This window comes from Acomys minous, assembly GCF_964271855.1.
Source record: "Acomys minous genome assembly, chromosome: 2".
Taxonomy (NCBI): domain Eukaryota; kingdom Metazoa; phylum Chordata; class Mammalia; order Rodentia; family Muridae; genus Acomys; species Acomys minous.
The window spans coordinates 4,791,929-4,807,241 of NC_140484.1; the positions used below are offsets into that span (position 1 = coordinate 4,791,929).

The 15,313-nt window shown below is 48.4% G+C and overlaps 1 protein-coding gene across 6 annotated transcripts in view; it reads left to right on the forward strand.

Annotated features, from left to right (window-relative positions):
* The window catches only part of NRAP (nebulin related anchoring protein), a 72,123-nt gene that overhangs the window by 21,722 nt on the left and 35,088 nt on the right, over positions 1-15,313 (forward strand). For 5 of the 6 annotated variants that reach the window (XM_084772028.1, XM_084772031.1, XM_084772033.1 and 2 more), the window contains 8 exons: positions 3,956-4,054; positions 4,940-5,044; positions 6,055-6,162; positions 6,413-6,514; positions 8,824-9,021; positions 9,507-9,611; positions 13,554-13,652; positions 15,149-15,253. In XM_084772028.1, the coding sequence (XP_084628154.1) occupies positions 3,956-4,054; positions 4,940-5,044; positions 6,055-6,162; positions 6,413-6,514; positions 8,824-9,021; positions 9,507-9,611; positions 13,554-13,652; positions 15,149-15,253 (921 nt within the window). The remainder of the gene's footprint in view (positions 1-3,955; positions 4,055-4,939; positions 5,045-6,054; positions 6,163-6,412; positions 6,515-8,823; positions 9,022-9,506; positions 9,612-13,553; positions 13,653-15,148; positions 15,254-15,313) is intronic. The other variant, XM_084772030.1, reaches the window with a different exon arrangement.

Genomic DNA, 15,313 nt, shown 5'->3' on the forward strand with positions numbered 1-15,313 from the left:
TCCTTAGTTAGAGGGCATTCCTTTAGATGGATTTTTATAAACACTAATATAATTAAACTGGGGCTCTATCTTTAGCACAGAACCTTTCAGAGTGCAGATTGAAGCAGTGGCCAAACATTTGCAAAACTAATCATGAGGCTGTTAATTATGTCCTGCAGAGAAAAGTAATTGTGCTCAGTGTGACATATTTCGTGCAGAACTATCAGGAAGGAGTGTGCTATTTTAAAAATACAGTTTTGTGACGTTCTGAATCCTAATAAGATTCTATTATGAGTTGATAATTTTCCCTCTGAATTAATGCATTAGGCAGTCACAGCTCTAATCTCACTAGTAGCTGACATTGAAATGACTTTACATTGCCAATTTCCCCTATGTACTCCGGACACATGAAGTGTTTTCTCCTTGAACTATTAGTGAAAAAACACTAAAGCGACAGTCTCCAAACCCAACAGAGCAGTCCGCCCTGTGCCTGAAGGTCCATATGTGCTGTTTTAGAGACAAACTTAACCTGTCATTTGTTTGCTCATGGAATAGATTTCCTTGTCTAAGTACAAGTCAAAAGTCCTCCATGGGGAACCCCCATGCATCTGTAAGTAATAATCCAAATGTTCCTGGTGAGCAGGGCTAACAGAGCATAGACTGAAAGGAGCGGCCTGAGGACCAGCTTGCCAGTTGGCCTGGGCTGCAGGTGTAGCTCTCACCCCTCACTAGCTGAGCCACTCTTTTTAGTTCCCCACGCTGCCCTTTCTACATCGTGAGGCAGGGTCATTGCAGGATGGCTGGGGGACTAGGTAAGTGAGCGCGAGGGGAGCTCTTGGAGCTGAGTGCCCTGTGTTGGTCACACATGAAGTGAGTAGAGAGAAGGCTTGGGATAAGCGAGCTGGAAGCCATCACGTCCAAGGTGGCCCTCAGGTCCTCTAGTTCATGCATGTCACTGATTCTCTTAAAATACGGACTTACTTGCCAGCTCTTAAAATGACAGTGGACTGGGAGCAGGAGCCTGGAGCAGGCATGGCTTTGGAGTTTGTGGCTGCGGTGGCTCTATCTTACCCAGAAGCTGGCGATGCAGCCTTTCTTCCTACCTTCTGGCATTTGCGTTCTCCTGCCTCCCTTTTTCTACAGCGTTCCCTGAGCCTTGGAGGACGGTATGGATGTCTTGTTTGGGATGCACACACACCCACGACTCATTCTCAGTGTCTTGTGCATCCCCAAGTCTCTGCATTTATGTCTTTTACTGAAGGAGAAGGCAGATGGCAGCGCTGTCCATGGGTATAGGCGTCGATAGTTAGACGTCAGTCAGCACGATGTTATGTAGGCTGGCTACACAGCTGCATTCAGACTCCCAAACCCGCCCCGGGGACTGTGATCTCCAGACCTCATCATGAATTGTTTTGTTTTGTTTTGTTTTTGACCCTGTTTATAGTACCAGGCATGGATTCTCTCAAATTCAGTCAGGGAGTTACACAAGAGTAGACCTAGCAAAAGTCAGGCATGTGGGGAGGGGCAGCCTATCTCTCTCTGTTGAACTTCTTGCTTCTGCTAGACTTAGGGAGGGGCTGGGGATCATTGCCTTCAATTGTATACCCACTGGAGACCACTCCAGGAGCCAACTGATGCTCCCAATCTGGGTAAACTAAAAGGGTCATAAAATGAAAACAGAAGCCATGAATTTGGGGAAGGAGCTGGTAAGGATGGGGGCAGAGAGGGGTTGGGGGATGGGAGGAAGATGAGAGCGCGTGGGGAAGAGAGTGATTGAGACACACTGTACACAAGTATGAAATGGTCGGGTAACAGAAATGATCCGTTAAACACTTTGCAAAAGGAAATGTTGAAAACCAAATTTAGAAAGTCCTGTATCTTGGACTTGTGTCTTTAGAAGTGATAACGTGCTGTGGAATTTAAAGACTGGGAACTTATGCAAGAAACAGTCAAGTGAAGGCTTCCTTAAACCAGGATTTTATACACTTATTTTTAAACATGTCAATAACATGTATATACACTTGCCATTTACATGCTTTGAAACATGTATGCATCATGGGACAACTGAGTTGGGCTGATGAACACAAACGTTGGCTCAGAATGTCACAATAGTTTATACGAGATTATGAGTTAGTTTTATAGCTACTGCCGAGGCAATAACTGGAAAACAGAGCCAGTGTGTGCCCCGTGCTGATTCATGCGGCCATGTGAGAGGTCCAAGCAGAGAGGACAGTGGGTAATGAGACTACACCGACCAGACTTAGGCAGTCAGAGGACGGGGAAGCATTCAGTAGGGAGTGGCCCCTGTGGTCAGGCAGCAGTCAGCTGGCGTCCGTGTGTGGAGGGGCTGAGGGGTTCTGAGGATTCTGTCAGCCGGGGAAACAGGCAGCCGGACTCACCTGGAGATCCCGCGTGGGCAGGGCTGTGTCTAATTGTGCTTGTCCGCACACTCTATGTCTGTTGAAGCAGTGGATGAGGCCGGGGGTGGGAAGGGCCTCGGTGATGACCTCTTCCTTGGATTTCAGGTGAGTGAAATTGTGACAAAGGTCACTGGCCAGCCACAATGTCACCCAACCCTCTTGCTGCCCTAAGGAGGTTTTAGGGCTTCCTCTTCATCTCATCGCAGCTCCCGCCCATGTGGCTTACCCTCCAGCCACAAACCCAGGCCTTGAGCTCTTTCCTCAGTTTCCCTTTCCTTCCACTCCAGATCACAGTCAGGTGCAGCTAAAGGAAATAAGCTGGTCGGATGATGATAACACTTTACTCTTTCAAAAATAAGTGGCATTTAAAAAAAACGAAATCTGCTATCTAGAAGCATACACACACACACACACACACACACACACACACACACACACACACATACACGCGCACACACACACACATGCACACATACACATGCATACACACACATACACACACATGTATACACACACACACATACATACGCATACACATACACACGCATACACATACACGCGCACACACGCACGCACACACACACATACACACACACACACACACGCACACACATGCATACACATACATGCAGACACATTAAACAAATGTAATTTTATTTAGATTTATTTATTTATTATGATTACAATGCTCTGTCTGCATGTACACCTGCAGGCCAGAAGTCAGATCACATTATAGATGCTTGTGAGCCACCATATGGTTGCTGGGAATTGAACTCAGGACCTTTGGAAGAGCTGGTGGCACTCTTAACCACTGAGCCATCTCTCCAGCCCAGCACATCTTTTTAATGAAGCGTTAGAATACAGAAAAATTATATATATGTCGAATTCTTGCTATCTCACTTTTAATTGTGTGCATGTGCCTAAATGTGGGCATGTACTCCTAAGTGCCAGGGAGGCTGGAGGCATAGATGCTCCTGGAGTTACTGCTGTTTATGAGTCACTTGACGTGGTGTTGGAAACTAAATTCCTCTGCAAGTCCTGTGATGCTTTTACCACCAAACCATCTCTCCAGCCTCTTGATTGTTTTATAAAGCGACCCTGTGTCCGTTTTCACCGACAGTGAACCTAGGCCTGGGTATACTGGGACAGAACATTTTGTGTATGTTCTCAAATGCCATTCTGGATTCCAACTGTGGTTTCCAAGGTCTCGGCAGTGCTAAGAGTTGCTGCAGCTACCTTGTCCTCGCCAGCTCTTGCTATTGCCAGTTACTTTACTTCTGTGTGTGTGTGTGTGTGTGTGTGTGTGTGTGTGTGTGTGTGTAGGGGGGCGGATGGGAGGGCATTGCTCTAGTTGGCAATGTAAGGATGTGTGTTTCCTTGGCCCACTTCTGAGTTAACCGATCTCGGCCTGTTGGCTTGACGTGTCTACTGGTATCCAGTGGAAGTTTCCGTTCTTATTCTAGTTCCCTGAAACATCACTACACGGCTGAGGAAGGGAGCCAAGCACATCACAGGGATAACAGCAAATGACCTTTCCTGTGCCTGTTTTTGCCTAGGTCAACTACAGGCAGAGCATCAACAAATTAAAGTACAGCTCGGTGACAAACACACCACAGATCGTTCAAGCGAAGATCAACGCCCAGCAAATGAGCCATGTGCGTAGTAGCATGCCCCTGCCCACATGGGAATTCTGCAATTTCCATGAGGCCTCTGGATGTCTAACCCCCAAAGGTTTTACTTTTAGGAATGCTGGAATGTCTAATTACAACCATGAAATGATACCCTTGCTTTCAGACTTTTTGTAATAGAGGATGTCAGTTATATAAGCATACTGAAGCTCCAAGGACCAGTTTCTATAACTACCCGCTCGTGGCCCGCCCTGCCTCATCAGCGTGCGCCCACTTTCCACGTTCCACTTCTCTATTATTGTGAGGAACATCCAAGACACTATCCAGCTTCATCTGTAAATATTTTAGTATGTGTCTCTAAAAAGTAAAAAAGAATGAAACGTGTTTCTCTAATTTTAATATAGCACACCAAAAAACTAACAATAGCTCCAACTCACCAATTTCTGAGGTCCAGGGTTAACTTTTGAGCAGCATTCCTTGCAGACGGGGTTGTGGTCTTCACCGGAAACCACCTGTCTGTTTAGCTCTTTTGCGCACATGCGATTTCAGTTGTGTTTTTCCAGATGTGCATTTGATGGCCACACATTATCAGCTATTTCTGTTGATATTGGTTTTTGATTACTGGCAAGTGTCTAGCTTGCTTATAGCAACGCACTCAGCACCGTAGCAGGTTAAGGACACCTTGCAAACTCACAAGCTTGACTGCAGATGTGAACTGTTTCAGTTTCCTTTTGACACCTACCAGTTAACTCAGAATGTTCCCCCAGACGACAGGTTTTCTTGTAAAAGGCCTTTCCCAGGCACTCCCTCTCTGCAATGGGAGTCAGAGGGAAGTGGCAAGCAGATGCTGTCCCCAAGGCTGTCTTCTTCCTGCTGTACACAAACCTTGCAGACATATTTTAAACCCTACAGGTGAATTACCGTGCTGACTATGAAAGAAACAAGCTGAACTACACACTGCCCCAGGACGCTCCTCAGCTGGCGAAAGCCAGGACCAACGCCGAACTATTTAGTGAGGTGAGAGCAAGGTGGGAAACACTCGGTGTGAGTGTGGAAATGATCCAACAAGCAGGGCCTGCTTGCCTCCCAAGGAAGAGTCTTTTCTAGGGCATTTACGGCAGTGTGATTTGGAATTTTGTCATCTTTTATTTAACACATGGTCAGTCCCCGGGGAAGAATTATTCATAGCAATGTAATTCTTGTATGGACACGTGTGGTATGTGAACACGCACACTTAATCACCATCGTGGTCATGGTGACTAACTGGTGACTTTACGTGAGAGACTTTAAGTTTCAAGAATAATCTTGGTCTGGTCTAAGCCACATGGAGTCACAGAGTAGATTGTGGCTACACCACTAGCCTAGGTGGGATTTATGGGGCAGGAGAATAAAAAAAAAAAAAACAACAGAGACTAATATTTTCTGCAGGACTGTCCTGTGTTGAGGTGGAGGGTATAATGTGTGACACAACACAGAGTTACATGGCAGAGGCATTTGCACGCCCCCCACCATTGGTGGCATGGTGTGCTCTGAGACAGAGCTGGATTCAAAGGCCATGTTGGACTCTTTTTATCTGCATGGCTCTAGCAAATCTCTCCCACTTCCTGAGCTTTCTTAGCTTGTGTGAAGATTTGTAGTTAGTGTCTACAAAGCATTCAGGAATGGACCTCACACTCTCCCTGTTCCGGGCAGCATCAATCCCTTGCATCTTGGCAGCACTCACCAGTTTAGGATTTGCCTTCGTGTTCCACCCATTTTTCAAGTGGTCAGCCACAGCTCAGGGAGGTACTTGCCCAAAGTCACATGACCAGGCAATGAGGGTCTTCTCTTTCTTCTGTCTCTTGTGAGTGGCCTTAAGGATCAGTGGACTGTGTTAACGGCTGCTGTTACCATCTTGGTAATAGTAGCTAGGACTGTCCTGCCGGCCGCCAATGAAAGAAACCAAGTTTGCTTTAAAGAGAAGTCCTCTCAACTTCGGGCAGACGGGTGGGTAGCAGTGCCCACTCACCTGTGCTTGTGTTTGTCAGGTGAAGTACAAAGAAGGCTGGCAGAAGACAAGGGGGAAAGGATTTGAGATGAAGCTGGATGCCATGTCTCTGCTGGCTGCCAAGGCCTCGGGGGAGCTCGCTAGCAGCGTAGGTTCCTTCTCGTTAACTTGAAAACGTAAAGTGTGAGCAATGCTTCCAATGAGATGCCAGCCGCCTGCTGGAAAAATAATGACTCTTAACATTGTAAACATCGCAAGACTTTAATCTTCTGGGTTTGAGGAAGACGGAGGGGGCTCTTTCCCTTCCCAGAATTGTTCTCTTTGCACTTGTTAAAGTCAGAGTCCCTTCTGTGGCGGTCCCTCTCTCGCTCACACCAGACTTTCTTCTTCCTCTCAAGATTAAATACAAAGAAGAATATGAAAAAACAAAAGGCAGGGTCCTGGGAACCACCGACTCAAGGCTTCTGCATTCCCTGCAGGTGGCCAAGATGAACAGTGAGGTAAACTTCCTCCTGCCACCCCCTGCTCCCACCTGACAGTTGTGCTTTAAAAGGTTCCTCCTAGGCAGCGCCTGCCTTGCTGTTGCCTTCCACCTGCAAGGCTTTTCTTTCTTGGCTTATATCAGGAACTTGTTTGCTTCCTTTATTTTTGCCAAAGCATAGTGTTCTTTAAGAGTGTGTGAGCTGTGTGTCCCTGAGGATGACAGCGTCTATTGATCAAGGCGCACAGGTGCTTCAATACATCTACTTATGCTACAGATACGTGCCAAGCAGCTGCCAAGCAAGAGACTAGAGCTGTGAGGGTGAACAGCTCACAAGTTTCCCCTTGCAGAGCTTAGCTCAAGTGGGAGAGTGTCTTAGCCCGTCACTCTGCTGCGGAAACAGGATGCTAGAGACGGCCCTTCATAAAGAAAGAGCTCTGTTCTGCCACGTGGTTCTGGAGGCTCCAAAGTCCGAGGATGATCAGCTGCATCCAGCAAGGGCCTCGTGCTACACAGGATGAAAAAAAGTGTAAAGGGGAGTGAATGTATGTACGAGAGAGAGAACACAGGGTGGCCTTGCTTTTAGTATTAACAACTTGTTCTCATGATAATGAATCTAGCCCTGGGAGAGGCAGCAATAATGTATTCATGAGGGCTGTGCCCCAAGAAACAAACACTGCTACTTGGTCCCACCATCACCATTACCATCACCATCACCATCACCACCACCTCCACCACCACCACACTACCAACAACAGCACTAGCAACATCACCACCATCAACATCACCACCACCACTACCAATACCACCACACTACAAACACCACTTCCACCACCACCACCACCATCAACACCGCCATCACCACCACCGCCACTGCCACCACCACCGCCACCACAGTACCAACATCACCACCACCACTACCAGTACCACCACTGTCACCACCACCACCAATACCACCACTGTCAACAATACCATCACTAGCACCACTACCACCACCTACAGTTGAGAAATTAAACCTCAGCATAACTTTCAGTGGGGACAAAGCCTTTCTGCATCATAGCAGGGAGTTGAGCAGCAAGCTTGTAATTTCTTGTGATGATGTTCTGGGTGAATTCGGTGGTCACAAGCACAGAGTGTTCAAAGTATTTGCAGGCAGATGGGGCACCCCAGGCGCCAGGCTATAACCAACTAGAACGCCAGGAAATTGATGCTAGTAAGTGTCACCTACGAAAGGCCACGGTAGGTGGGTTGCAGAGTCACTGGGAAAGGAGAGTTCTCCTGGAAGGGACACCTGTGACTTTCAGTCAAGTCTTTTCCCCAGTGAAAAGTCTGCACAACGGACACATGAGCACAGAGTCCCCGCATCATCAAGCCAAGCGATGAAGCCAGGCAGCTCAGCAGAGCGGCTGAGCACGGTTCCCTGACAGGCCTCAGGGGACCACAGCCCCAGGGAAGTGAGGGAGTGGGCACTGAAGTCCTGCACTGAGATGTGTCACAGAGCGTGTCTTGTGAGGTGCGTGGTCATGAAGCATAAAGAGACAGGAAGAAATGGAATTGGGCTTCACTTTAAGTGGACAACAAACTGTCGTAGTTGAGCTGTGATCCATAGCGGTGGAAGAGGAGAGTCAGACCTTACAGCTCTTACTACCTGGCACCATGACCCTCCTAACACTCTACGCTGTCTTTCTTCACCATATACCGTTAAAACCGGTGTTACCACCATCCCCACCACTGCTGTTATTACCACTGCCACCACCGTCACCACCACTAAGTAACTGATATCGTGACCGCCATCCCCACCACCACCAGTCATTATCATTGTTTCCATGGAAACCAATGTTGTCATCCATCATTCTTACCACCATCACCATCAATGTGTTCTCATCATTAACATACGCTGTTCGCATGTGATGCTTCCTCTCCTAAGCACATTTCTGCTACCATAGCAATACACACCCCAGTGGTTTCCTTAAGGAAAACGAGCCCTTCGGGAGGTGACTTAACTTCCCGGAGGCTGTCCAGCTCGCAGCTTTGCTCTGTAGCTCATGCTTTGCTGCTTTGCCTCTGAAAGCCTCTGCAGAAAGCATAGATGGTGCTCTGTGCTGCAACAGTCATGCACAGGGTGACAACTGGTAAGAGACAGTTCTAGAAACAAGGGGGTAGGAAACAGCTCTAGTGTGACCTTGGTGACACTGACTTGGGGCCACCTTTCCACCAGACAGGCGGCCTCACCTAGAGTGCTGAATTCTTCCAAAAGCCCGAGTCTCTCCCCTCTTTCATATAATATCTGTTCATTGAATCAATGAGTCTTCTTTTATTGCCTTCAAGGTTGAGTATAAGAAAGGGTTTGAAGAGAGTAAGACCCACTTTCACCTGCCCATGGACATGGTAAATCTCAAGCATGCCACAAAGGCCCAAGCTCTTGCCAGCGACGTTGACTACAGAAAGAGGTTGCATGAGTATACGGTGCTGCCTGAAGACATGAAGACTAGGTGGGCCAAGAAAGCCTATGGGCTCCAGAGCGAGGTAAGTGGTCACCAGCTGCGGGCTCCGCCCACATCCTTGGCTCCGCCCACATCCCTTGGCTCCACCCATGTCCCTTGCCATTTGATGCCCTCTGAGAGTGATTTGAACCCATGCGTGAATCTGTTGTGCCACTCAGAGAATTGGAATAACCACAGCTATTCCAGGTCCAGGGAAGACAGATATAGAGAAAGAAAAATTCAGGAGAGTAGAGACTCAGCCTGGGGCGGGGCCTGGAGCCAGTGTGAAAGTCAAGATGGCTGATAGGGACATGAACCAGGGAGGAACATCTTGGACACACTGCTGGCCAAACAACATGAGAGGCTCCTCTCGGCAAGGCTACCAAGGCAGAACATACTGATCTCAATCCCAAGGGCCCCAACGGGGAGCAGCTTTCCGGCAGGACACATTGGCACTTTCCTGACTTAAACCCACTTGGCTGGGCCTTTGTGTGTATGGAATGAGAACGTGGTGACTTTCTCCCGCAGCTGCAGTACAAAGCTGACCTGGCATGGATGAAGGGAGTCGGGTGGCTGACCCAGGGGAGTCTCAACCTAGAACAGGCCAAGAAGGCTGGACAGCTCGTCAGCGAGGTAACTGGAGCGTCTGTCCCTGGGCTCCAAATGACTCTGAACCTCTGAGCTGCTGGGCTGTGCCTCCCTCTAGTGCCCTCTCCCTCCTCCTGGTCTATTTTTTTCCCTCCTGAATATGGGGCAAAGGGGAAAGCATCTTCAAGTCTGTAACTCTAAAGTCTCTGGAACCAGCTCCTCACCCCCTTAAAATTCCTGTACGAAGCTTTTTGTTTCCTTGACACTAGATCTGTCTACACCGCTGGAGCAGGCCCCGAACTCTTCCTCTTTACACTTCCTGGGTGCCGGCAATAAGGACTTTGCCACCATGCCCAGCTCTAGGGAGCTGATTTTAAGACGCTTATCAATTTATTTTAGGAAGCAGTCTTTTGGGTTTTTAAAAAGTGGTGTTTAGAGGCAGGGTTCCTCTGTGTAGCCTCGGATGCCAGGGTTCCTCCGTATAGCCTTGGCTGCCCTGGGACTTGTTCTTCGGCCAGGCTGGCCTTGAACTCAGAAACCCTCCTGCCTCTGCCTCTCAAGTGCTCAGATTAAGGGCTGGTGCCACCATGGCATGAGAAGTAGTCTTATCCAGAGGATAATTTAGTGTAGGAAGATTGTATAGAACAATTGAAAACCTAAAAGTTCAAAATGCTTCAAAATCTCCAACATTTTAAATGAGACATCACAATTCACGTCATGCCATTTTACACCAGGCACTAAATTATTGAAAAAAAAAATCACATACAATTACCTTAAGGATATAGCTATCATAAGGTACATATGAAACATAAATGGATTTAAATTAGGGTCTTATTCCCTAAATATCTCATTATGTACAAATATTCCTCCCAAATTGACCAAAGAGAGAATTCCCTGAAATCTGAAAGATTTCCTATCTGAGAAATCAACCTGTGATGTCTATTTTCCACAAAGAACATGAGAGTCAGCGGGACGTTTGGAGTAAGTGTTCTTCACACTCTCTGGGGACTTGGGCCGAGTCACTCAGCCTTGTGGACCCTCTTCTCACATAACAGTGAGAAGGCTGAGCAGAGACACTCTCAGGCCGTGGTCTAACCTAGGCTGAGCAGAGACACTCTCAGGCCGTGGTCTAACCTAGGCTGAGCAGAGACACTTTCAGTTCCCATGGTCTAACCTAGGCTGAGCAGAGACACTTTCAGTTCCCATGGTCTAACCTAGACTGAGCAGAGATACTCTCAGGTCCCATGGTCTAACCTAGACTGAGCAGAGATACTCTCAGGTCCCATGGTCTAACCTAGACTGAGCAGAGATACTCTCAGGTCCCATGGTCTAACCGAGGCTGAGCAGAAACACTCTCAGGCTGTGGTCTAACCTAGGCTGAGCAGAAACACTCTCAGGCCGTGGTCTAACCTAGGCTGAGCAGAGACACTTTCAGTTCCCATGGTCTAACCTAGGCTGAGTGGAGACATTTTCAGGCCCATGGTCTAACCTGTGCATCTGTTCACATCTTGGGGAGCTGCTTTGGCAGCAAGCAGAGGCTGCCTGTGGAAGTGTGACTCTGTCTGGAACCGTTGTTTGGCATCTTCAAGAGGATTCTTGTTTCTGGGCCAGGGAGGCTGAGTCAGCACATTGTGAAGAGATAAAATGGCTCCCGTTATAGCTAGATAATAACTCAGTCACCGGCAATTGATTGATCGCTCTGAGTGTATTGGCTCATGGTGCAATGTATTGATCACTACTATCCTATATGCGCAGACACTGTGGCTCGCCTGTTCTGCACAATACACAGGCAAAGGACTCTGAAGTCACAGTTTCCTTAGGAGCAGAGCTGCCCAGTCCTCGGCGCTCAGTATGTGGCACATGCTTACCTGGTAATGTCACCGCCACAAACCTTACAAGTTATTCTCAGCTCTGTGCCTTACTCTCAAAAATACATTTGGTTTTAAGATACATAAATAAGGGAAGCAGTAGAAAAAGAATGCCGCCCTAAGGCTCTTGTCACCTTCCTTCTGAGGCCTCCTGAGGTCTAGGTGGATCTTGGCTGAGGGAACAGTGGGGCAAGGGGCAAGGAATTTGTCCTCCAGCCTCAAATCTGTGGGTGTCTACCTCACTTCCTGTGGTGTCTATCTCACTTCCTGCGGTGTCTACTTCACTTCCTGTGTTGTCTATCTCACTTCCTGTGTTGTCTACTGCCTTTTAAAGCTCTCCTACTGATGTCTGATGTTCTAGAGTATAGTAGAAGGAAGTCTTAGCTCCAACATAAGTACTTAGGATTTGACCAGTGTCTACACTATGGCGACTGGGAAATTCCAGCCACTGCGGAAGAGTCATGTGATGTCCCTCAATTACACAGTTAATGAGCTTTCTTACCTAACACAGAAACTAGGGAGGAAGCTAGTGGTCTCTTTGGGATATTGTCTAGATAAATTTTTTTTAAGGTAAGACAGGTTTATTTTAGCTTAGGGTTTGATGGGTCAGTCCTTTGTGGTGGGGAAGGCAGGAGCAGCAAGCAGCTAGTTACCGGACCTACAGTCCGGAAGCAGAGAGAGATGGGTGCTGGTGCTCAGTTCTTTTTTTCTATACAGTCTGGGTCCTTAGTCCATGGGATACCCACATTCGGGGTGCATCTTCCCACTCTAGTTGAGCCCATCCAGAAACACACTCAGTGGCACACCCAGTGACACACTCAGTATTACACCCAGTGACACATTCAGGCACAGTGACAATGCACCCGGCGACACACCCAGAGGCACAGCCAGAAGCCATGCCTCACAGCTTGCGTCTGTGTGCCAGCAGCTTGAAAATCGAGACTGAGCACCTTGCCTGTCCTGGGGAAGCATGTGACTGCTTCAGAGCTGGGCGCTCGTGGTGAGCCTTCGCATACTTAAAAGGACATTTGAGGTGCGCAGTATCTCTGTCACTGTTTGGTCCTCAGTTGGCACAATACAGCCTCTGCTGGTGGCATTAGAAGCTCTGTGGCACCAGCTCGTGAACCCTCTATACTATTGCTTCGACAAACCCTCCACAGCGGGCAACTCCAGTGGAAAACCCAGAGGAAATAATCCTTAAGAGAGATAAGAAGCCCACGTGGGGAGACAGAATTAGCACACTTGAAAAATCTCCAGTTAGTTACTGGCTGTGGAATGGGGGCACAAAGAAAACAGACCTCAGAGAAACAGAATCGCCTATGACCTCTGACCTTTCACCTGTGGCTTTGGTGCTTCTCATTCATTGGTTCTTTGCATAGTCCTGGGGGCACCATGGGCAGCGGTGATGGAGAGGCACCAGCCACGTGTGCCACGGACTTGGATCTCATGGAAAGAAGGACGTTGAAGCAGCCGCTCTGCCTCAGGGCAGCAAAGCTTCCCTCCTTCTGTTTATCACTGTGCAACTGAAGGGAGAGAAGATCTCGGGGTCTCTTGGGTGACATGCCATGCCAGGGAACTGGAAAAAGGGTGGAGGTGAGATTTGAACCTCTGCCGTTACAGTTTTGAGTGCAAGTTCCTTCCACTTCACCTCTAAGGTCAGACCTCAGTCTGTAGGGCTGAAACGCTCCGCTGTACACAGCACAATGCAGGGTTTGCTGAGAAGCATTGACGCCACCATCCAGGCATCGCAACAAAACAGGCTTTAGGAAGCAGAGGCAGGAGGAGAAGCCGAGGCTACTGGTCTGCTGCTGCAGCTGAGACAAGCTCCAGATTCTGTGAGAGACCCTGTCTCAAAAAACCAGGTGGAGAAGAGACCAGGGAACACACACACACACACACACACACACACACACACACACACACACGAAAGAATCCCACCAGAGCAGGCTGTGAGGTTCTGTTTAGGTCCTTCCCCCTCCCCCAAGGAAATGCTTGAGTCATAAAAAGTACAAAAGTGTGTTTGTGTGTGTGTGTGTGTGTGTGTGTGTGTGTGTGTGTGTGTGTGGTGGGAGGGGACAACCGCATCCTAACGCTATGGTTGCCTTTTCTTTGGAAATAGAAAAACTACCGTCAGAAGGCTGACGAGTTGAAGTTCACCAGTGTGACTGACAGCTCCCAGATGGAGCACGCCAAGCGCAGCCAGGGGCTGCAGAGTGGGGTGAGTCCTGGGTTGCCCTCTTGCCACCAGGCTGCTGTGTCATGGATCCCCGGGAGACAGCAGCAGGTGCCGCTCGCAGACACAGCTCGGGAGTCCAGAGCCTCTGCCTTAAGGAGGTTGGACCTGGCACGGCCCAGGCCTCCAGGGAGTGTGCCAAGCAGGCCCCAGCCTCCCCGTTTGCACTCTGCTTCTCCCTCAGTCATCGTGAAAGGCCAACTTGATTCCTCTTTTGATGCTGGTGTTCCTTAACAGAAGGATGTTGGAGGAGGATTTACTTTTGGCTGGGCACCAGCTGAGTTGAGCAAGGGGGTCAGAGCAACGAGGTGCCATTTGTACGATTCATAGGCTGCTGTTCACCCAGAGCCACTGCACTAGCTGCCACAGTCTGCCCCTCCTAGTGCTCCCTCCCGTGGGTCTGGCAGATACTGCACTCCTGCTGCAGCTGCCAGAGCCAGGAGAAAGCCACAGCTTGCAAACACAACCTGAGGACAGGGAGAGAGGAAGAGAGAATGATCTGTTTCTAGGGATAAGTTGGTCTGGCCAGTACCCACTTCGTCAGTACCACCCAGTGTATGAAGGTCCATTATGGGATGCAGGAGGGCGTGAGCTTCTAGGAGGCTGTGTGCTTCCTGCTGCCCACTTTGGAGCCGCGTGCACGTGTGTGCATGTGTGTGTGTATGTGTGTGTGTGTGTGTGGTGTATGTGCATGTGTGTGCGTGTGCACGTGTTTTTGATGTTCACTGTGGAGGGTGCAGGGGGATGTAGATGACAATAGATTTGGATGGTGTTTCGTATTTTTTATACATTCATTTTTGCTTTTGTTTTTTGAAACGGGGAATCTTATTCTACAGGCCAAGCTGGCCTCGAACCCTCAGCAATCCTCCTGCATCAGCCTCCCTAGTTCTGGGATTACAGGCATAAGCAGGTATTTGATTTAATTGATTTATAATGTCAGTACTTATTTATGAGGTACAGTATTATTATCTATACAGGAATGTACTGTATAGTGATCAAACCAGGTTAACTACCATTTCCAATTTTTAACATGATTTCTATGTGTTTGGAGTTTTCAAGTTCTTGATGTTTCTCTCAAGAATGTAAAGTAATTATTAGAGATGTGCTTGGGCTACACACACATAAACACACACGTATGTATGTATATATGTATATATAAGTATGTACATATGTGTATGATATGGAAGTTCCTCTCGACAGCTGTACTATTGTACCCATTGTGCACCCCCCCTCCGTTCTCCCTGATTCCTGCCTCTTTCTTGCCTTTTTTCCTACTTCTGTGAGGCCAACTTTTTCAGTTTCCACAGATGAGTGACATCATGTGGCCTTTGTCTGTGCCCAGCTCATTGTATTTACTTCAGGGTCCTTGGTCCCATTTATGTGGCCCCAGTTGTGATGGGTGGCCCACCCTTGTCCCTCCTCAACTCCTCACTCTCTCTCTCTCTCTCTCTCTCTCTCTCTCTCTCTCTATCTCTCATCAGGTGGCTTACAAGGCAGGTAACGAGCAGTCTGTTCATCAGTACGCCATCAGCAAAGATGAGCCTTTGTTCTTACTAGCCCGGGCCAACGCTGCTCAACTCAGTGAGGTACCACACAGGGGGTGGGCAGATGTGGGCTGTTTCCCTACGTCTCCATGGTCACCTGGT